The sequence below is a fragment of the Saccostrea cucullata genome, unplaced genomic scaffold (genome assembly GCF_032062105.1).
Source record: "Saccostrea cucullata isolate Sc308-1 unplaced genomic scaffold, CSIRO_AGI_Scuc_v1 ctg944, whole genome shotgun sequence".
Taxonomy (NCBI): domain Eukaryota; kingdom Metazoa; phylum Mollusca; class Bivalvia; order Ostreida; family Ostreidae; genus Saccostrea; species Saccostrea cuccullata.
The window spans coordinates 97399-121715 of NW_026931427.1; the positions used below are offsets into that span (position 1 = coordinate 97399).

Sequence of the window (24317 nt, forward strand, 5' to 3'; positions counted from 1 at the left end):
CACATTTGCTAAATAAACCTACAAAAGATTTCTGTAAAAACATGTATAAATACTTTCTGTGGTTCATGATTTACAAAAAAAACATACTATGTGCTGACTATGACCTGTTTTATATTATAAATCTTAATAAGATACGGTATTGTCTATGATGTCACTGACTCGTTGGACGCGTAGTTCCTAGGGAAACAGAAGATGGATTAATCTATTTTGTAATTTGTTAATATTTCCAAGAAAGTTCAAACCTTTTCAAATATTTTTATACAAGATGGTGAAGTAAAACAAACTGTCAAAAATTTATACAAGCACTGTGGTTTCAATCAGGTTTTCCACATTAATAATCAGAGACTATGACGTTGTGTCATTTGTCTCCTTAATAAATGAACACAGAAACGACATTGAAAAAGATACTGAAATGGAATGTTATGAAATAACCTGCTTTATACATAACAATTCTCTGCAATCTTGGTAATTTGAAAATTCAGATATCACGCTTTATCATTTCATTAAGGCTGTATACTCTTCTGTTTCTTCAGTAAAATTCTGCAAAAAATTTGTTACCTATTGTTTCTTTTATTGACTTTAGATTTACGAGAAAGGATACAAAATGCAGTTGCTGCATTCTGTCGCACTTGCACACTCAGAAAATTGTAGATTTCCCTATGTGGTAAGTACACTTAGATTTCCCGCTACTGCTCCCAGACCGAACAATGATACATCTGTTACAGACTTTCAAATTAAAGAATTGCTGATTTTTTTCGTTGAACGTCCCTTTCAAAAAATTCCACTCATATAGAGGGACCACCACTTAGAGGTGGTGGACTGCAAATTTTGACCTAGACTAGGCCCTGAAAGCTGTTGAGAAGTGAAGGATCTTTTTCGTGCTAACACCCACTGCGATACGGGACCTCTATTTACTGAGTATACGGTCTCATCCAAAGGATCGGTGTCCAAGTCCCGTAGTGGGATTCGAACCCATGTAGTAACTTTTAAAGTATGTTCTTACTCCGCAACTCTACAGAAAAAGCCATTAGGACTGTCCCATGTTGTACTGGGGAAAAAGGTGATTGAATCAATTCATACAAATTCATACGATGATTGTTTTTGAATATATTTATATGCAAAAAAGCTAAAAGTTAAGACCTGACAGTTTTTAATGACATTTGTACAAAGGTTTAACTTTACGAAAATACAATCCAGTTTGTTATTTTTTCCCATTTTGCATGGGGTTTCAAGATATTTCAGCCTGGTGGGCGACATTTTACACCAGGTTTGTTAACCAATAAAACATTTCTTACGTAAATGTGTACGTTTTACAAATAACATAGGAAATGTAAACAATTTGATATCAATTACACAAGGATTTAATTTTTTTTAATTTTCTTTCATAGACTTGCGGTCTCTTTACGCTTGGAATCCTGTTGTATTCCGGCAGCTGTTATGCCCATGCCTTATCAGGTAACGCTTCGTATCGTTACTTCACCTACGCTGGGGAAGCTACTCTCGCGGCAGCTTGGTTTAGCATGTTGATTTCTTGAGAAGGTGGCGATAAGGAAAAAAATCGGAGCCATCAAAAATGTGCATGTGAAAGTAGATATTTACTAATTTGACTTCGATTTGGTACTAAGAAACTTTAAAGATTAATTTAAACATATATTATTGATTCTTCAATTTTCTGTTTATTTTAATTGTTGATTAATAAGTAAAAATTTTATTTACTTTTTGAATAAAATTCATCAAAATATCAATGATATTGGCAAAATTGGTACATCAATAAATTTAAAATATCGAGTTAGCATAATCTTGTTCTATGTATAGAATAAACAGAAAGTCATAAATTTTATTTTCAATAAATTAGTAATGTTTTAGTAAGCATTGGTATGTCCAGGTGGCGCAACCTCGAACACGTCGTTTTTCGACCTACGTGTAACTGAGAAAAAACTCTTTTGATATGAAAATTTCAAATCCAAAAATCACGCTAATTCAGGTATGTGTTGGGACATTATTATTCTATGAAATTAAATTTTTACTTCATTCTGGAAGTTCTATGAAATTATATCGTAAATTTTAGATGGCGTGTCCATGCAAAATAAAGCCTTGAAAATGACGTCAAAATAGGGAAGGGGTTTCCTTTTCCAACATTCTAGAAAGTTTTTTTTCTTCTACCAAACAACTGATATAGACCAAGGAAATGTTTAAACTGGCTATGGAGAAAAAATATGCATACAGAGTACTTCTTATTTAAAGCCAAAATAGATTTAGAGAGAAAAGGGAATCCAATGCACAGTTAATGTCGATTTATAGTCAAGGTGTGAAAAATTAATCACGTCAAAAATGTGCGTCGATCATGTATTATAGATATTGAACCCCAAAAAGCAAAATATGCTGGCACAATCAAGCGAGGATTAATCCAGCAATATCATATGCATTGAAAACCATTGTTCATGGCATTGTAATTTCATATAAACAAGACGGTCTACCTCCTTACTTAGCTCCAGGGAATCTGATGAAATAAGTGTATGAGGTAGAAGAAGCGGGCATTGAAAAACATTGACGTTGTCGGACATCATGAAACTATAAACGGCGACTGCGTCAGGAGTTCATATAATGTCGATTTTATTTGATAATAATTTGGCAAATAATAAACGTATCAAGCTAAATTTTTAAACATTTCTTATTTTTTGTTCTTTTATGTTCTTTATAAATTTTGAAAGCAAAGACTACATAGTACTAATTTTAAAGCCTCAGTCCACGAACATTTTAATACCCCTTGTATCTACTGAATTGTTCTCACGTCAACATCCCTTATTTATGTAGTATTATGCTATAGATATGTCTTTATATAAGGGTTTTATTTATTAAAGGCAAAGATTTTAAGCACCGCCTTGAAAAATAACAGGTGCATTAAGGACCATAATTGGATGCGAGAACTTGATTGACCTATGCTTACTAGTCCCTATGTGTACCCTGTATACAGGCAACATTGCCACATATAATCCACATATGATCCTCATGTGAAAGGTAATGCATATGTGGAATATATTTGGCTAAATTGCCTATGTATAAGATAAATATATTTTTTAAATGGTAAGGGGCGTTTTCACATACATTGAATACAAATCAATATTGATTATTGGAATGAAACATTATTTACAACTTTAATTTTTACTTCTAATTTAAAATTGTCTCAAAATACCAAACACAGGTAAAGTTTGACTTCTTGGGTATTTCATTGTGTATTAAATCACTTCCTGTGTATAGGGATTAGTAGACAGATGACTGCTAGCCCCCAAGGCATTTACACCTGTACAAAATGCATGTAGGCCCCTCCTTCACCTGGTATTTACCACCCGGTAAAAAATTCTGCCTTTAAGTTGATTCGATACCCAAGAGCATGTTCATCAAGCAAATTATCTTTAAAGCGAGGCTACTGACAAACAATTCCATGTACATGCTTGGGTATCTTCAATCTCTGACTGATGTTTTTACATAAAACTTGTTTTTTTTAAATACTGAATTGACTACGGATATCTCAATTTCCAAATCATGCTTATCAAAAATCGTAATCCATTAGTAGAAGCAACCATTTTTCCACTGAATTTGGAAATACTATTTCTTATATTTTAAAGACATCTTTATGAAAGGCTTTTTGAAGAATGTCATTGATCAACTGTTTCGTCAAGTTTCTTTTCTTAAATGTAACTGTATTACGATAATTTAACATTTTACCTCTTTTAAATTACTTTATATGAAAACGTTGAAAAAAAGCTTTGTGATTTATCTCATAAAAATTCCTAATTTTTACTTACAAAACGTGAAAGTGGGCCAAAAATCGGACTTCTAGAAAACCAGAAATGGAATCAGACGCGAAGGAGAACTAAGCTTTCTCCGTTGACCTTTTGCATCATGTCTTGGGTGTGGTCCTTTCCCATTATCATGTAAAACGAAAATTTATAAAGAATTTAGTTTAAAAAAATGACAGATGAAATAATTTAAGGAGCAGGGTTAAAATGATGGAATAATTTATTGACGTAAAACTTCCTTGGATGAGAAATCAGACATGTACTTTATTTAAAAAATGTATCTTGTGAAACAACAGTAAGACAGAGTATATTTGGCATGCCTTGCATATTCACTGAACAAAACTTTTAAACAAAGTTAACAACGTGCCATTTTATGAAAGTGTGTGACTTACCAGAATTAAACCTTACATCTATAATGGGCACTCTTTGATCTACTACACCTATTTGCAGACACAATTGGATTGGTCCTGTTTTCTCAGCATAGGATGTTTGAATGGGAAAAGGATGTTATGTCAACTTTATGAATGAGAGTGACTGAGACATAAAAAGCAAGGTTTTTAATTTAATTATCAAGAATTATAAAAAACCTTTCTTAATAAAAGTTCGCACAGAATCACCACTATCATTATTCAGCAAAAAAACTACTTCAAACTTGACTGTACACTACAATATAAAAATTAGATGAATTAATGCGAATTAATTAATATAAACTGTATTTACAATATTTTTCCCCCTTTCTTTATACATATAAAAGTACAAGTTTATTTGGGCCCTACCATATTAAGAAAGATAACTCTTCAAACCAGATCTTCTGAACCAGCATTTTTGAGAATATTTTTTGTAGATTTCTTAATCAAATTTCATTTCAATTTTTCATTTGCATATCATCAATAATCATGTGTATTTTCCATTTATAGATTTTGGTACAGTTTTAACCACCGGTTTTCAGGAAATTGAACATGAATGTTAAAAAAACACGTTTTTTTTTTCAGAAATAATAAAAAAATGTATGATGAGAAATTTTTTTTCTGTTGTTGTATTTTAATTCTTACATAGTCAACGGAATGTTTTAAGTGAATTGAAAATGAAATTAAAGATAATAAATTAAAAATTAAATAAATTCAAATTAATTTTAAAAAAATATAAAAAATTCGTAAAAAATAAAGGATAAATATCTGCATTCTGGGAATGTTGTTAATGATTCTATACATGAAAGAGGCATGCATATTACAAATATCACTAGGTGTGTTATTCTACCTTAAATCTGAACATGATTTGTAAAAGGCATGTGCTCGCCATTTTTTGTTCGGATTCTTGCTGTTTCTGAGATCCCATGTGTAAAGAGCCAGACAGCTTTTTTTAAATTTTATTTTATTTTTTATTTATATAGATATCTTACAATACATTTAACACAAGAATAAATAATTTTAGCTATCTTGTAATTTGACATTGTTTCCGAAGTTTTTGTTTTTGTTTTTTTTTTTTTTTTTTTTTTTTTTTTTTTTTTTTTTTTTTGATTTTTTTTGCAATAAACATAATTTGAAATATAGACAAATTCCATACTAAAAAAATCTTATACATTGTATATAAAAAAACAAACATGAAAACATCTGTAAAAATCTTGTACAAAACAAACAGTAACGTACCGGTATATTATAAATTATATTAATTAAAAAGCAATTTTCTATATTTTAAAATAATTACCAAAAAGAAAACAAAATTAGCAATGACCGAGAAAAAAAATAAATCAAAGCATATACTAGGCTGATATTTTCCGCATGTTTTGTTAAAATTTGTTATCATAACATTTACAATTTTATGTATGACCCTTGTTGCAGTGACAATTTGTAAAAAAAAAAAAAAAAAAAAAAAAAAAAAAAATTGTTATCAAATCCCACTGCCACTTGTACTGATGGCCAGGTCACCCTACAGTATTGGCAAATCATTAACATAAATTATGTGGGAAAAAATATAATGGGTATTTTAGACCTAGTAGGAAAAACATTTCTCTACATTTTATCGTCCTTTATTACGCTTACTACAAACTACATCATGTACATGCATAATAATAATAATTTAGCATGTGGTTTGATTTCATTTTTTCTTTCAGGTGTGTGATTTGTTTTCACTGGGAATTGTGCTGTATTCAGTACCCCGTTATATCAACTGTTTCATGAATACCCATATCCTTCGACCAATCATCGAAATCCGTGTTGGAGAAATCGTTAGTGTAATTGCTTTTGTATGCCTGGCAATCTTTTAGAGAAGATAAAGACTTTGTACTCTCATCTGAGTCACAAATGAAGAAAACAAAAACACGTGAAAGATGAAACAGACAGTCTTTTCCTCTAGTTTGACTTAAAAGAATTATTATCTTTCTGAATTGATGTTAGAATTTATTTATTTTGGGGGGAGGGGGAACAGAGTGGCTCGCGATAACAAATCAAAGTTTTATATTGAAATTTACATGCATGTATAGGAAAATCTTCTTTTAAAAAATTGCTGGACAAAGGGCTTAAAATTAGGTTGGTTCGACTTAATAAAGTGTGGATTGTCAATTTTCAGATCCTGGTGCTGTGGGTGGGGTGGGGTCACAATAAGTATTACATAGTGGAAAATTAAAAATAAAAAAAAAACTATACATAAACAGAAAAATCGTAATTAATCTTATTAAGGAGGAATTCTTCAATTTTTTTTTTTGTTTTTTATAAAATTAATAAAATGTTTATAGATTTAAGAAGACATACATTCTCAATAAGTGATGACATCAATAAGACTAAACTCGTAAATATTTTCATACGCATTTGATCCGCCAAAAAATAGTAAATGCTAAATTTCAGACATTCGAGGTGTGTCCATAAAGTTAGTGGACAATCATTTTGACGTTTTTGTGCAAATGAATGGTCCTAGATATGTATCTTGCGTACCAAAATATTTTTCGTGAAGATCAAAAACACAATAGTTTAATTTTGATTGTTTGAACTTCATATTTGTGTTAAAATCGGAGTCATTAAAGATTGTAGATAGTTTGTACATCCCAACCTTAAAATGACATTATACATGTATTTGAAATAAAGTTTTCTGAGTAAAATGATTATTTTCTTTATGAAACAAAGGCTGAATAGAAAACATATTTGTGTAAAGTAAAGCAACTGTTGTCTGATATCTTTAGAGTCGTTTACGATACCGATGGAGAAAATATTAAGAAAAATCTGCGAAAAATATTTTGAAAATAGACAGCAAAAATGACGTCGGTCATCCAAAGGGAATAGCGTCCAATCATAAAATAATGTTTTAATAATTATGATTATAAAACGACGTCAGAGACAAAGAGATTACAGAATATTTAATCGTGGACATATTATAAAAAAATCATTCCTATTTAATATTGATGTTATATTATAAAAAATCAAAGTACTGTGAGTACTGAAAGACGGTGGCATGAATGATTTTGTTTGTTAAACACCCCTTTCGAGAATAAAATTTTTAGCAGCGAAGAATATTTTCCTGGCTAGCAATTACTGCGACACGGGATCTCAATGTGAATTAAGGGCCGATATCCATGTCACGCAGTGGGAGTCGAATCCGCGACGCCAGTAAGGATGGACTTCTTCAGGTCCGTGAGTCCAAAGCAAACCCGCTATGTCAAATGGCGACTGGCAGTATATAAGCAAAAATGTTTTAAGATTTTGTAAAATGATATGGAAATTATAAAAGTTGTCACAATATATCTACCTGTATTTTAATATATAAATTTATATTTTTTGTACTAAAAAGTATAAAGTATTATGAATTGTCACTGTTTTCTAAAATTGCTACTATCCTATTACAATTTTCATTAAAAAACATAGCAAACTTCAAATAGGTATATGCATAAATAAACAATTGCAAATTATCAGATTTCATTTAATGTGTTTTGTCGCCTTACGACACACAGATGATAATGATCTCAAAATATCTAAAGCAGCGTCAAGTTTCCTCTTTGTTAAAAACAAGTTGGATAATTCCAATTTAGATTAAGGAATTTCATTGATATGCACATAGTTGAGTTTGCCTTAATTCTTCAAATAACAGCCAGAAACCAATTTTGCGCACAAATAGGACCTTATGAAGATTTATTTGTACTAAAGTTATGAACAATATTTTTACTTTCATTCAACTAAAGAATCTTTTATATATTGGCTTTCAACATTGACAGCGTCTTCCGCTATTCCTGTAGCTGTTTGTTCTACCCTTCGATTTGATTAAACGATTTCGCTTAGAAAACTCCCATTTCTCTAGTACACTAAAGAGGAAAAAACTTAACTGCTTTCATTGCGTAGTATCGTCATCGAACGCCGCCGTTTTTCGTATGTTGGATTTACCACTTTCCCATTTCGGATGTTTGATAAATTGATAAAATTATTAAGCAAATGTCCTTAAATTTTCCAAAAGACACAATAGATAGTGAATAAAAAATAGGATAATGTTCCATTTAATACTTTTATTTCAAAACAATACTCAAGTATTATTTTTAAAACCGTTTTTTTTCGTGTGTAAGTACATTGAAGCATGTTAATAAAGTATTGATTTTTTGTCTATATTTTATTAAAAGAATTCAGATACACTAAAATATGATAAATAAATACTTGCGAAAAAGTTCATATTGCAGCGCCTACTATTTTTCGAGAAAAACGCTTTGTATATACACGACAAACCTCGTATACTGATCGAAAAAAAAAAATAGAAAAAAGAATAACAAAATATTTTTCCGTCTCTATTTTCCGTCGTCTCAACTCTCAAGTCACGATCGGAGTCTGTATATATCCGCATGGAGCTTTCTCCAGAATGGGAGAGGATCGTGCATTTTGGCTATGGTTTGCGATGATGGTATTTCTCATACGTAATATTCTAATAATTATGCAATAACCCTGCAAATCATTGCGCAATACATATTTACTGCTTTGTGAACACACCAGAAGACTGACCTAAATTAAGCCCACTAACATCGCATAAAATCCTAAAAATAGTATTATTTCATGCACATGTATTTGACTACCTTTTTTGTACACCCTTTATGGGGAAAATTTACTAGAGGCACGTAACGTAGTTTCTAAATAGGAATGAAATATATGGGTAAATTGTTCGTTATAATCTTTGTAATTATAGCTTTGACAAATTTTTATCCTTTGAGTCGTTTTTGTGTACGAGATAATCAGACAAAGTCTTATTTTTAAAAACTAGAATGGTAATTCTAGCAAATTTTATGGCATCATATACCTCCAACAACAATTTTATTAACTGATTAAGATGTAGTGATCTTTTTTCTTCTTTCCTAAACACCGGTCACGGTAGCCTAGTGGTAGAGCGTTCGCTTCGTGATCGGGAGGCCCGGGTTCGATTCTCGTTCGCGGCGCCGCGTCATACCTAAGACGTAAACAAAGGTAGTGACTGTTCCTTCGCCAAGCGCTCGGCACTAGAAGTGAAAGTCACGGGTCTTTCGGATATGACCTTAAAAACGTAGGTCCCGTGTCACGGTAGGCGCTGGCACGATAGAGAACCCTCACTGCTCAATGGCCCTGAGTGCCGAGTATAGGTCTAAATTTGAAGCCCTTCACCGGCATACGGTGACGTCTCCATATGAGTGAAAAATTCTCAAGAGGGACGTTAAACAATATACAATCAATCAATCAATCTTTCCTAAAATACATATATTCGTTTTATTAATATAGCATTGTAAACAGATATAAGAAATTCAAACAAAAAGACAAAGTTTGTTAAATTTCAATAAACAATTTTTAAGTTTTATTTAAAAAAAAAATCACAAAGCAGTATTCAAGAAACAGCCATGTGTTGTTTAGCAATATTACTAGTATTTGATTTCGGAGTTAGATAGTGAAACAATCATACAATGAAATTTTCAAATATTTTTCAACAATTAATTGGTAATTTTTGAAGAAACACAATGTGCGTACGAAACGGATATTTCGAACATGTGAGAAAAAACGAAAAAAAAGTACGAATTGACATCTGTAGTTTGCATACGAATATATACGAGTCGGTTGGTGTACGAGTTAGTTTAGTTCGGCGTAGCTCAATGTATATTCAGGAGGCGAGAGTATTGATTACGGCAAATATCAGGAATTAGGCTTTGTATCCATCAACGAAATGTCTTTGAAATAATTTGAACGTATTTGTTAACTGTAAACATTTTATTTTCAAACATCGAAATAAGTCTACTTTCATTATTTTGACTCTACAAAAATCGCCGCTAGGGTCCCCGTGTGTTTACACAGACCAGCAGCAATAGCCTGTGGCTATATATAGCCACCGTCTAAAAATCATTCCTATTTAATACTGATGTTATCATTAAAAAAATATTCCCCGCCTTCCATATGAATATAACGGCAGTGTCCATGTTTTGCTATGAAAAAAACCCAAAATATGTGTCGGAGTCTCCATATCAGTGAAATACTCTGGAGAAGGACGTTAAACAGTATACAATCAATCAATTTATCTTTTGAAAGATCTCTTGCCCTCCCTATATTGTTTTACGGTAAAGTGTTAAGAGGAATAACTCGTGGTATCACATGTAATTCACAGGCCACCACACCTCACGTCATAGGTAAGAAAATAATGACAGTGTTTTGCTAAGGGAAACCCAAATTATGTGTCGAAACAAAAAGTAAACTAAGAGATGCACAGTGGCATTATCTCTAAAAAGTCTCATCAAATTTCATTCGTGGTTTAAGAGGAGTTGTGGATAAGAAATGGGTAGCCAAAAGCGTAACAGGCGGACGGACGGACATCCTGATTACTCTATACCCTCCAACTTTTCAAAGGGGGAGAGGTATATTTATGATTCAAATTAAAATATTATTGTACTTATTTCCCATTGTGGTCTTCATTGAGAATATTTTAGCATTTTCCACAAACTTTAGGGACAACCCTTGTTTAAACAGATATACGATGTATATATATTTCATTCAGTCAGGAACCAGACAAGAATCCCTCCTTAAATTGGGAACAATATCTCCGACTCGGACTGTTGAATTATTTTTGTCCAAATCACTGGTCCTGTATTATTCCATTTAATTGTAAGAAAAATTTATTCTGGGAATATTTAAAACGTATTTGTATGGAACGCCATGACTTAGATGAGTTTATTATATGCTGTGGGTCTATTATACTGAAGGTTCAAAATTTTATTCTGTTGGTCTATATTTATATTCCGTTTTCTCATAACTGTATGTTGTGGGTCTATTATTATATGCCTTGGGCTCATCATTGTCTGCTGTGGGTCTCCTAAAATATGCTTTGGGTTCTTAAATGTTATATGCTGTGGTTTTATAATTATATGATTTGGGTTTATAATTACATGATTTGGGTTTATAATTATATACATTGTATTATCTTTTAAATGTAGTGGATTCCTTATAATATTTTTTGGCCTTGTTTTTGTTTTTTCCTCAATCTTTTATTTCAAAATTTATATATTCTTATCAAACATTATGTTCGATTTTGATTTATCAATATGAGATTTTCTTTAGGTATTCTATTGAAGAATTAATGCAAATATCTGACAGTTCTGTTATTAAGATATATGTGAAATATTATTGATTGAATACTGCAGGTACATTTTAAATATACATTATAAATTTTCTTTAAAATTGTGACACAAAATGAAATGTTATGAGCAGTGAGTGTTATAGCTTATATGAGCTTAAAGAAAAAGTGAGTATTTCTGACTACCTATCACCCATTCTCAGTCTGACTGTCAGCTACTTCTGTCAATTTGTTTGTTAATCAGAAACTAAATCATCTTTTTAATAATATCAACTTCAGAACACTTGTGTGTACAATCAAAACGTTTTTTTAACAACTTAATTTTGTAAATGACCACTGACACTTGTTAGTAAATTTACGAGATCCATTTTTATTTGAAAAAGCAGCTGTCAATGATATTAAAAAGCCTTGACTTTAATTTATCCTGGGAAATGGTTGTATATATTAAGTTGAAAAGTCGTAAGTTTTAATGCTGTTAATTTTGGCAAAATTTTGTGATCTTATATACTCCAAAAGCTCCTTATAAATTTTTAAGTATCCACATCTGATTAATACTACTTCTCGAAAACATGTATATTGTTGCAAAGTACTCCTTAAGTTTCTCCTTCACTATTGTTAATATCTAAGTGAGGAGTAAAGAAAGAGGCTTGGTAGAACATTTACTGGAACTCGCTAAGTATCTCTGTTTGTAGGGATTTTTATGAAGTTTTGAAATCCAATACCCATACGGAAATTCAAATTCATTCTGCTTGTTAGGTATCTTAAAAATATTCAGAATTGACAATGATTTGGAGAACTTTCTTTTTAGAAATGTAGCTTAGAGTTTAAGTTGGGTTAGCACTAGTAGAATTAAATCTCATTTCCTCAGAAATACAATTTAAACTAGAGGTACTGTGAGCAAAAAGCATACTAAATTATACCCCTGCCTCCCATATGTATAAAAGTTAAATATATATTACTATAATGTAAAGAACACACATGTACATTTTTTTTAATTTTTATTCTCAAGGGAAAAGTAAAAACAGGATTTTATTATAAAAGTCTACTTCTCAATTGAATCAAAAAGGACAAAATCCGCCAATGAACTCTCAAACGCATCATCTCGGGTCTTTCTGTCAAATGTCGGAAAGCTAGTCGAAAAGGCCCGAGAAGTTGCGATTGGTGAAGCGGAGTCAGCCGAAGATTGCCGATTGAAACTCTCTATAATTCTCGCGCATCTGTAGGCTGGCGTATGCCAAGGGCATCCTGTTTAGCCTCGCTTATATATTTACTGCGTGGACCTCACGGTCCACGCAATAAGCTATTTCTGCTCAGCCGGTTTGACCAAAGCAAGCCTGGTAGTGCGCATCCTTTGATGTATCATAGAGCTCATAATTATTCAGAAATGTAGGTCTGATTAAGCATCCAAAGCAAGCCTGGTTGCATGCATTTTTTCAATTATCTTTCTTGCAAATTAGGTCAATCTAAGGCTAATGGTTACTTGGAAATAAGACCTACAACAAAAACTGCACCAAAAATGTTTATCTGCTCCAAATACATTTTCCTGGTCATTCCAGTTGCAGTATTTGAAACCTTATTTAGTAGAATTAAACACATTATAGAAGCATCTCCCATTCATATCTGATCAATAAAGGGCATAAAGGTACATTGTACTACTAAAAGAAAACTGCTCCAAAAACCTTAACCTGAGACGCCGTTGTCGAATGTATCACATAAGTTCCACTAACTTTGTTGACGTGACCTTAAAAGCGATTAAAAAGTTAAATATATATTACTGTAATGTAAAGAACACACATGTACAATTTTTTTTATTTTTATTCTCAAGGGAAAAGTAAAAACAGGATTTTATTATAAAAGTCTACTTCTAAATTGAATCAAAAAGGACAAAAACCAATAATGGAAACGATATGGTAAAAAAAAAAATCCAACATAATAAATAGTCAATGGAAAAAATACAGCTAAGAGTCTGTATTAAATATTTTTAATAAATAAAAAGCAGAACTCAATTTTAAACTTTTACACAACCAACTGAATTTTAAATATAATGTAGGTATATGGAATAAAAAAATGAGGAAAATAGCACAACTTGCGGTCAAAAGAATATGTTGAACACTTCATCTTAGAATGTACAGAGATTCAAAAAGATGATGGAAAAAACATCTAAAGTATTAAAATTGAATATATCGTGGAAAAATGTTGTTGCAGGATTTTTGTGAGTTCAATGAGACACCAAGGATTTTTAATACTGTATACTGTAAATTTCTTTTTTTTTTTTTTTTCGCGCGTACTTATTATCATAAATGGGCTCTTCAAAGTCAAATTGCGAGAATAATAATTCACGAATGGACGGTTGATCAACAGATTTTACATTGATTTCAGCACCATAAAAATAAAAGCGAGTACATGTAGTTTTATTTCGCGTGTGTATCTCGCGAATTACGCGACAATTAATTCCACGCGTATAATTAGGAATCTAAAGTATCACTTGTAGGATTCAAAATATACAAGTAAAAATTGAGATGTAGGTTGCAAAACGAAATAGCAAATGCGAAATTACATGTATCTTTTTTTTAATCATCATTGTATTAGTTTTATTTATATCAAAGAATGCAAAAAAGTATTAAATCCAATTACCATTTTAAAAAAAATTAAGCAGACGAATTATAATTTACTCTGTATGTACTATGATAAGTGTAATTAAAAGATATTTATCTATATTTATTTCATTTACAGAAGAAATGGTTTTTAATTATATGTTTATGGTTATGTATGGGAATGAAATGTCAGGAATTATACATAGTCATTTTTTTTTCTTTTCTTTCTTATTCTATTGCTTAAAAAATTTGGAAAATATTGGAAAAAATAATACCCATCCAAGGACCTCCTGGCACACCGGGTGAAGTACACTGAATTAAGAAAGGGCTTCTGCAGAAGTTTTGCCGAGATATTTGTTGTACATGTATGTTATTAAGAATAATTTTTAAAAATGTCATCTTGTTTGCCATATAATTTAGTTGTTAGTTGGCCTTTGTTTTAAATTTAAACTTAAACGTTTTTGGCAAATTCAAATTTCTTGTACATGAGCTTCAGTTTTTTTATTGATAATTTAATTGTATTACTTGAACATGAGAAGAACCAAATGATTTTATTGTAGATACATTTATGGTAATTTATAATCCCAATTCAGAAAGCAAATGATTATTTCTTTTATGAGCAGGGTAAATGTATGACTGTTTACATACATGTATGATTGTTTCGTACAACACATTTTTTGTTGTTTTTCCTAAGTTCCAAGAAATTTCATTTGATCATTTTTCTCAATGACACATATTGTGAAAGGCAGCAATGGGAACACCAGGTCCAGCAAAGCTAATGAAACTTGACGTAAGCCATGAAGCATAAAAGACAGCCACCTGCTGCCAGGCACATCAAGCCATTCCAGAACATCTGTAAGAAAAAAAATAAAATAAAAGTTAATAAATCACGTGTTCTTTTTCAGAAGCAAGGCACAATATTTGTTACATGCTTAAGTAAAATATAATGTAAATCATTTTACATGTTTTTTTACTATCATACGTGGAAAGTATATAAAACTTCAGTATATAAAAAAGCGTCACCCCTTTTGAGTCTTTAAGGTTCACAGATTCAAGTTCATTAAATGTCAATCGGATAAGGATCAAGCATATTAAACATGTCAAATACAGAGTTCAGATTCCTTAAGTTTTGGTATAATACCATACTTCACACAAAAAATTGCAAGGATGAAGGGTTTCTACTACAGATATCTTTGAAGATTCATTTTCGGATCCTATGTTTTCTATTTCAAAATGTCCTGCGAAAAACTGTAAAACCTGTGACATTTTGATAACACCCTTCTTTCATCAGTAATCTTACTGAATAGAGCTCTTATATATACAACATCTTAGGAAAATCTTAACTGCAAATGTTTCACTTCACTTCCTTTACCCAGGATCTTCGTTTACTTACTATAAACGTAAAAGCTTTCGTCGCCGTTTTACTTTTGTCTGTACTAATAGGTAGCTAGGTAAATTTAAAACAGGGATGTTGCAGATGGCCTAATCAAGATTTCTTCACAAAGCAGCTGGCGACAAAATCTCACATGAAGAAACAGTGCATTACATTTCTGAAGGAGCTACGTCTGTTGCCATGACAACCCGTGAAATTAAAAGAGTTTCATCAGAGAACAGTGATCTTGAACAAATGAGGAAATGTCTCGTCACAGGAAGTTGGATCAAATGAATCATATATGGAAATAACAAACAGTATTCAAGATCAGAAGTCCACGAAACAATACAAAAAAAAGCAGAGCAAACACGGATCTCCAAAAATTCAGAGGTGGAATAACGTGCCATGGATGAGTGAGCATCCCTTGCCGACCGGTCACGCCCATCGTGTGCTCCTTGTTATGATCAGGTAATAAAAAAAAATTCGTCGTCAATTCAGTGTATAAATAATGGACTAACAATTAGTATGAAAAACAAAATAACTTGTAAGGAATACTTAGCTGTGAAAGTGCTATTGGATATATAGTTTTGAAAGGAACTGGAATCGTGTTCCCGAAGTTCTTAGAGAAAAACTAGTGGATTTGGGACAATTAAAGGTCATCCTGGTATACTAGTAGTTTGGATGAAACAATGCCTGTGATCAAAACTATGATGGCCCAGCATGAATAAAGAAAAAGAGACTATAAATCGTATTATGGATATCAGTTGGTACCTAAACTAATGAATCCTGCACATGATCATGACTCAGTTACCATCAAAACCATGACAGGTTTTGGCTATTGAAGACCTCGGGTAAAAGTGAAATGAAACATTTGCGCTTTTTCTTTTCAAATATATTAAGTTCAATCAATAAAAATCAAACTAATCTGACTTTGATTTTAATAACTAATATTTTACTATACAATAAGCATATTTTGTACCATTTATTTGACAAAAACGCGATTGTCCACGAACTTATTGGAACACCTTAGTATTCCTATGTAAAACTTTGATCCCCAATGTGGTCCCACAGGTGTAGCAATCGCTAAGGCTTAAAAAAAAATAAGTTTGTTTCCTGTAACATCCCCAAAAAATCAAGGGTCGGTAGGTCGGAAATTCTTTTTTTTTTTTTTTTTTTCTTTTTTTTGCTTATGAATGGTGAAACATCCCCGGACTGAAAATAACAGGTGTTATATTTACAATGGACACCCAACATGGCATCCAAAATGGCTGCCAGCGGCAGAAAACAAACTTCAGAAAGTTGTAGGGGGAAACTGTTGTTACACTAATGATTACTCTTTATATTTAAGGTAAATGTAAACTTGGTTGACATATTTTATGTCTCAAATTAAGCTACAAGCTATTTTTTTTATTTAATAAATGGAATCAGCTGATTGATCAAACGAAGTTTTGCCATTTGTCAGAAAAAAAAATCCACCCGGGGATAATTTGAATGGGTCGGTCGGGTTACAGGAAACAAACTTATTTTTTTTTAGGCCTAATTATGAAACGCCGCTTAATTATAGAAATATTTTTAAGCGTTGCAATTGCAACGCTTATTGCCGTAAATCATTGCATTAACAGTTGACATTCTCAACTGTTAATGCTAAGTCTTCGCTTAAGGAAAGAATTATATCAGATAAGATTTTAATTGAGATTTTCATTCAAAAATAATGATACAGATTGTTCAGAAGAACGATTTTGATTCCGTAATATGTAAAAATATATTAAACATTAAAGATATAAATTCATTTTGCCCTTCTTGGCCCCTAATATCAGGGGTCAACCCATCAAACACCTCTCATGCCTTTCCAGAAATATTTGCCGAAATATTTAGGGACCGGCCCTTTAACTCATTAATTATTTGGGACGTTTAGCAAAAAATGAAAGGTTCTTAAGAACATTATTTCGAACATCTTTTGTTCAATATTACTTATCAAAATATTTCTCACTTTCGAGATATAAAGCATCAGAGATTTAGCATTCTGGCCCCTTGTGGCCCCAATTCATGTAACATAGACGCAGCACTGTTAAGGTCGCCTATATGAAAATAGTGTAAATTTATAATTAAAAAAAAGGTACATTTACCAAGACTCCTATATGACAGTAATACGATCCATAAGATTATGGAAAGCATTTCATCAAATTCGGCATATCCTACAGTTTCAGTACTGACGCAAGTATTTACCATGTCACGTGTCTATCACGTGGTATTCATATTTATATCCCTTTCATTGGGTCACCAACAAATCTCAGTTTCGCAAGGGCATACCCTTCCTCTACCAAGATTTAAATTATATAAATAACAACATCAGAACGGCCTTAACTCGAAAATTGCTGCTGATTTATATGCTTTATAACATTTGTATCATAAAACTTGCGAAGTTTATACATACATACTACTGCATGCAGGGTAGTCCCGTGTTCCTCGTACAATTCTTTCTTTCAGACGGAGAATCAAATAATCCAGCAGCACTTTTCAAAAAGACCTAGGTTTTCTCTACCTACTGTAAAAATATCAGATATATCCATAAAGGGTATGCCCTTGCGAAAACGCGTTCAAATTTAATGCCTGCGTTTACTCTGTTGCATGTCGACTTTCAAACGCAGTGGTGATTGCGATTGCGTTTTAGACTCAACAAAGCGGCAAAAAATGAAAAATAAGAATTTTCTTCTAAATTCTTCAAAATCTTGCAAACTAACTCGATTGATTCATTAAAATACACCAAGAAAACTTTGTTCAAACCTTTTGTTTTAATTTCAGATTCCACGATTCCTCTCATCATATAATAACAACAAAACAAGGGCATGCTGAAGCTGAACTTTATTTTTAGAACTGTCACAGAGCAAGCACAAAGACAGAGGAATGTTGTTTGCACATGTTCATTACAAAAATAAAATTTCCTATTTTTTAATAAAGTTGTTAATTTTATTTCTATACAATGAACTCTTTAATGAAATAGGAAAAATAAAGGGCGTTGTGACGGTTATGTACATATCATAGTACGTATCCCCCCCCTTTCAGCCACTCAAGAATTACATGTAATAACATATTTTAAAAAAAATAAATTAAAGAATAGAAATATTAAAATTAATAATAAGAAGAAAAGCACAATATGAATTTGAAATGATACATGTTAGACAGCTGAGAGCATACATGTAATGCAAGTCTTTCTGTACCTTTTTTAAAAAATGGCTTTTGAGAGTTCAATGCAAGACATGATTGAAAGAAAAAATATATACATAAAATTTTCTACACATTTTCTTCAATTTCCAATGAAAAAACATCTTAAATTCTCTTTACAAAAATTATCAAAAAAACATTTCACCTTCAAAAAAATGTTTTGATCCATTATTTACACTTAAAATAATCTAAAATAATTTTATGAAATTTATCATATTTTTTAAAAAATTATTATAATAATTTAATATCCCGCAGAGAATAAATTTCTGTGATCTGTGATGGCTTCTGTACATAGTTAACCTTGAAAAAAAACCTACTTATTATGCTGATATTAGATAAAAATGATTTTTTGTAATTACGCAAAAGTCATTATTGCAAGAAATTCAAAGGATACAAAGTCTCTAGAATGGTGGAATTCAAAAGAAAAAAATTCTACAGCTGCAGAGCCAAGCCTCACCAGATTCAGCAATACCGTTTCAGTGTCCAACAGGTACAGTTTTTATTTGAAAATCATGCACAATTACCCTAAAATGTACATAGGACCCCAAGCCTTTGCAACAAATCTATGTAGAGTGCAAAATTATATAACCAACAGTAAATACTGGAAAACTGGCAACAGGCAAGGTCAAAAGAGCGAATTTCTCAAAAACTTCTCGCTCCAGTCATGGTATGAATTACCAGAAAAGGAAAAACAGAAGCACTCTTTGCAGAACTGTGACAGGTGTGAAACACAAGACCCCAATATTTCAAAAAATTACGCAAAAGTCATTATTGCAAGAAATTCAAAGGATACAAAGTCTCTAGAATGGTGGAATTCAAAAGAAAAAAATTCTACAGCTGCAGAGCCAAGCCTCACCAGATTCAGCAATACCGTTTCAGTGTCCAACAGGTACAGTTTTTATTTGAAAATCATGCACAATTACCCTAAAATGTACATAGGACCCCAAGCCTTTGCAACAAATCTATGTAGAGTGCAAAATTATATAACCAACAGTAAATACTGGAAAACTGGCAACAGGCAAGGTCAAAAGAGCGAATTTCTCAAAAACTTCTCGCTCCAGTCATGGTATGAATTACCAGAAAGGGAAAAACAGAAGCACTCTTTGCAGAACTGTGACAGGTGTGAAACACAAGACCCCAATATTTCAGCAATCCATGGAAGTATATAACTTAGCTAAGTGCTTGATAGAGGAAAGAGATGTAGCGTGATTTCTTTTCCGGGAAAACTGACTGAAATTTTTTTGTAAAATCCACCAGCTTCCGGGGGCTTCGCCCCCTGGGCCACCACGAGGGCTTCGCCCTGGACCCACTGGGGGCCTCAGGGCGGCCCCCCCACCCCGGACCCTTTTATGCGTACACTTCATTTTCATGCTGGCAAGCGCCTGGAAAGTATACTTAAAATTTGACAACTTAAAGATGAATTTACTGTTGATTCGCCCAGAGACATGTTTACATGATTCAACATGTTTTACGCTATGTACAATAAAAGATCATGAGATCATGAAGGACTACAATGTACCTGCATCAGCTGATGACTGCATAATATTTATCATATATTGTTACTTCGGACCATTATTTTACAGATAATATATTGTACTGAACATGTGCATGCACATCTTAATTTTATCTTATTTTAAATTTCGTGACAAGTAGCATCGACAAAAAACCAGCTTGACAGGATTTCGCATTTCGACAAATTTTCCCACGCTTCGACTTGGTGCATTTTTTCACACCTACAGCTTTCAGTTGATAAAAACCAATGAAGAAAAGGAAGTTGCATTAATTTCTTACCATATTTTTCAGCATATTCCATCTTTCATATCCTATGTTACGTGCAACGTCCATCATCAACAGCTCGCACCTGTTTCCAGCAGCCATCAAGGAAAGCCACGAGGTGGCAAGATTTCAAGCGCCGGAAGTACGCAGAGTGACAAGCATACGATGCATAAAAATTCCAATTACATTGAATATTTCCCATAATTTGCAAAAAATATTGTTAAAAAAAAAATATTTAAAATCTTTGAGTTGATCTAAAGCTCAATATTAATTAAATTCTTTGTCTTTACGAAGTCTTCCGAAAATCTACGTCATCTCATGAATAATTGGCGGAGCAAACGTCACAAAATAAGCCCCGCCTCCCTGTAGATGTACTTAACAGTGCTGCGGAAGATAAACATCATAATTCAAAGCTGTAGTTTCCTGAGATAAACATTTTTGCTTCAGTTATGTATAATAAAATGTTGTATGTTAAAGAATTTTCGATTAAAGACTTTTGGCCCCTCTCAGCCCCTAATGTGAGTACCCAACCCCTCTTTTCTAGATTTTACCTTCAAGCTCTTAGGACTTTAAACACTTTTGTTCAACAACTATTCAGATATTTGCAAAAGAAATATTTAGGGGCCGATCCTTTAACTCCTTAATGGGGACGTTAAGCAAAAAATGAAACGTTGCATTTTGTTTAAAACATTATATTTACATTTCCAATAAATTTCCCCTATGATTCTTTACAAAATAAAATGCAGTATCTTTTCTCATGAACTACATTAGGTATGTATCACGAATAAGCATGAATATCTCCATTGTTACGTCAGAGATACCGCTCTTGGCGTCAAAAAGTCAAAAAATATAGTTCACACTGTTTTGTTTTAAAAATGACAATTGAACGGCGTAAATTTATGGCAAGTCATCCAAAAAATAATGTAAATATAAGAAATGAATTTAATTTTTAAAGATTCATGAGGTATATGAACTACAACGCTTCACACCGGCATATTAATCATGAAGCGCTAACGCGCTTCATGAAATATGCCGGCGTGAAGCGTCGTAGTTCATAACCTCATGAATCTTCAAAAATTAAATTCATTTCTTAAATATACATGAATTTTATAATCTTTTGTTCAATATAACTCATCAAAATATTTCCCACTTTTGAGATATAACTCGTTAAAGTTCAGCGTTTTGGCCCCTTGTGGTCCGTATTAATGTACCACATGACATAAAAACCATAATGTATAGTTGAAGATTGTTTAGATAAATAATTCTGATTTAGTATTGCATATAAAAATATTGTTTTAAAAGAGTTATTCAATGTAGATTATCGGCGCCATCCAGCCCTTAATTTGATGAGTCATCACATCTTTTCTTGGTATCATGTTGAAGACCTTGCCATTCTGCACAAGTATTGTTCAATATGGTTACCAAAATACTGGTTTTCATACTTTAAGAGATATGTTACAAAATGTCCCGAAAATTCACTCATGATTCGTGTCCTAAATTTCGACCCCCTACCGAGCTTCAATTCTATGCACCTTTTGGAAAGTTTAAAAACCCATGTCACAATGGCAACGTGTTCTCTATCATCACTGAAAATTTCAGCGCTGTTTCAACGCGAAATGTAATAACAACGCGAAATGTAATAAACCTGATTTATAACATTTTGCGTTATTACATTTTGCGTTGAAATCAACGCAGAATGTTATAACGTAAAATGTAACAACACACTTCTGAGGATTATTACATTTCGCGTTATTACATTTTGCGTCGAGTTCAACGCAAAATGTAATAACGTAAAATGTAATAACACGAATTTAGGATTATTACATTTTGCGTCGAGATTAAGCAAAAGGCAGGAACGCAATATGTAATAACACAATTTTTTCGTCAGCCAGATTGAGTACAATTTTTCAATAGTGTAGTGGTCGATGAAAAGAAAATAAAACAACAGGAAAAAATATACGCAATTTCTTACAATTAATAAATTTTATAATGTTTTGATTTATTGAATTAGCTACTTGTGTTTAAAATCAGTTTAAGAAATGTTTTCAAATTATAGGTGTTACAAATTAGAAACGTGCATTTGTGGGCAGGGTTGTTGGGGGGTATTGACCTGTGTGCTTTTGCTCTCTTTTATAAACAAATGCAATGAATTTAAAAAAAATCTATTCATTTGTACTGGAAGGTGTAAATGTATAGCAGGAAGAGGTTTATTGACAATAATGATACCATACTATTCTAAGCAAATTTACAGCATTGCAGACAAGCAAAAACAAAATGCTATCTCTCTCTTTCTTTCCATCCTGTAATAAAATGGATTGTTTCTGCATGTGAACAATAATGCAATAATAAACATACGAAGTAAACACCCCATCCTATCCCTGCTCCTCCTCGTTTGACACATACATACACTTCTAATTTGTTAACCAATGTATACATGCATGCCGAATATGCATATCAAGAGCTTTAAATGAACCAAATGGCAATGGTCAATCTTCGATAATTAACTATGTGTTATTGGTTAGACATTTAAAAACACTATCAAAAATATACCAATCAAAGATAAATTAACTCTCTATAATTAAGTACAGTGCATTCAATACATGTAAAACTAAAATCAGCGTCAGAAAATCGATACATTTAAATGTATTTATGTCCGTAAAAGCCCTAGCGTTGGTCTCATTGTTTTAGTTCTAAACATTCTAACAGTGTGTTTCCCATGTTGGTTACATGTATATATTTGGATCAATTTTATGTTCTTTTTTGTTAAACGCAGTCAAAAAAAAATAATTTTGTTTTATTTTATTATATATTGTATATTTCATTTTGCGTTGTCTTCAGTGCAAAAATAAAATAACGCAAAATGTAACAACGAAAAAGGACGTTATAATTACATTTTGGGTTAATCTGGACGCAAAATGTAATAACGCAAAATGTAATAATCTAAAACTCGTATTATTACATTTTGCGTTATTACATTTTGCGTTGATGTTGACGCAAAATGTAATAACGCAAAATATAATAATCCAGGTTTATTACATTTCGCGTTGTTATTACATTTCGCGTTGTAACACAGCGCTTTTAACTAATTTGAAAAAAGCTAAATCTATACTATTTGCGGATGATTCTAGATTAATATGATTATTCATGGCGTTGCTGTTTTTGAAATATACTACTTGCAGATGATTCTATATTTATATGATTAGCCATGGTGTTGCTGTTTTTGAGAAGAATTTCAAATATTTTTGTAAAAAAAAGAGTGGGTTCTGTTATTACAACCCCCACTTGAGAAGTGGGAGGGTATATATTTTAATCGAGATGGCCGTTTGTCTGTTCCTCTCCTCTCCTCTCATTCTACGGAGTGAAATTTAATGAGACTTTCACAGAATCCTTATTACGTATTGCCATTGTACACTTCTTATTTTACTTTTTGATATGAAACACATTTTGGGTTTCCAATTAATAGCAAAACAAGGACACTGCAATTTTATTCATGTTAGAGGCAGGGGATATCATTTAGTGAGCTCATTGCTCACAGTACCTCTAATTGTCAATGTTTCTGTTTCACCGGGCGTGTTCAATTTTTTTTTTCAACTCTGAACACATCACTGAGCACGGACTGATAACCCTCGTGAGTTAATTTTGCTTTCCCACATTTTACATTCATTGGTAAGCCCATTATGAAGGAGTGACAGTTTTGTGCATTTAGAGGCAAACACCTTAAGTAGCGCGGGGATAACTGTCTCATGACAGCACTGTTACAACGCGAAATGTAATAACAACGCGAAATGTAATAAACCTGGATTATTACATTTTGCGTCAAGATCAACGCATAATGTAATAACACAATTTTTAGATTATTACATTTTGCGTTATTACATTTTGCGTTGATCTCGACGCAAAATGTAATAACGTGCTTTTTCGTTGTTACATTTTGCGTTATTTTATTTTTGCACTGAAGACAACGCAAAATGTAATAAAACAATAAGTAATAAAACAAAATATAATTAA

General features: G+C 32.1%; 1 protein-coding gene across 2 annotated transcripts in view; it reads left to right on the forward strand.

Annotated features, from left to right (window-relative positions):
- The window catches only part of LOC134232601 (transmembrane protein 256 homolog), a 43660-nt gene that overhangs the window by 3633 nt on the left and 15710 nt on the right, over positions 1-24317 (forward strand). The window contains exons 3-4 of one of the 2 annotated variants that reach the window (XM_062714597.1): positions 584-664; positions 1389-1635. The exons of the other annotated variant lie outside the window; for it this stretch is intronic. Of the exons in view, the coding sequence (XP_062570581.1) occupies positions 584-664; positions 1389-1535 (228 nt within the window). The 3' untranslated portion in view covers positions 1536-1635. Of the gene's footprint in view, positions 1-583; positions 665-1388; positions 1636-24317 lie in introns of those variants that run through there. 2 annotated transcript variants of the gene reach the window in all.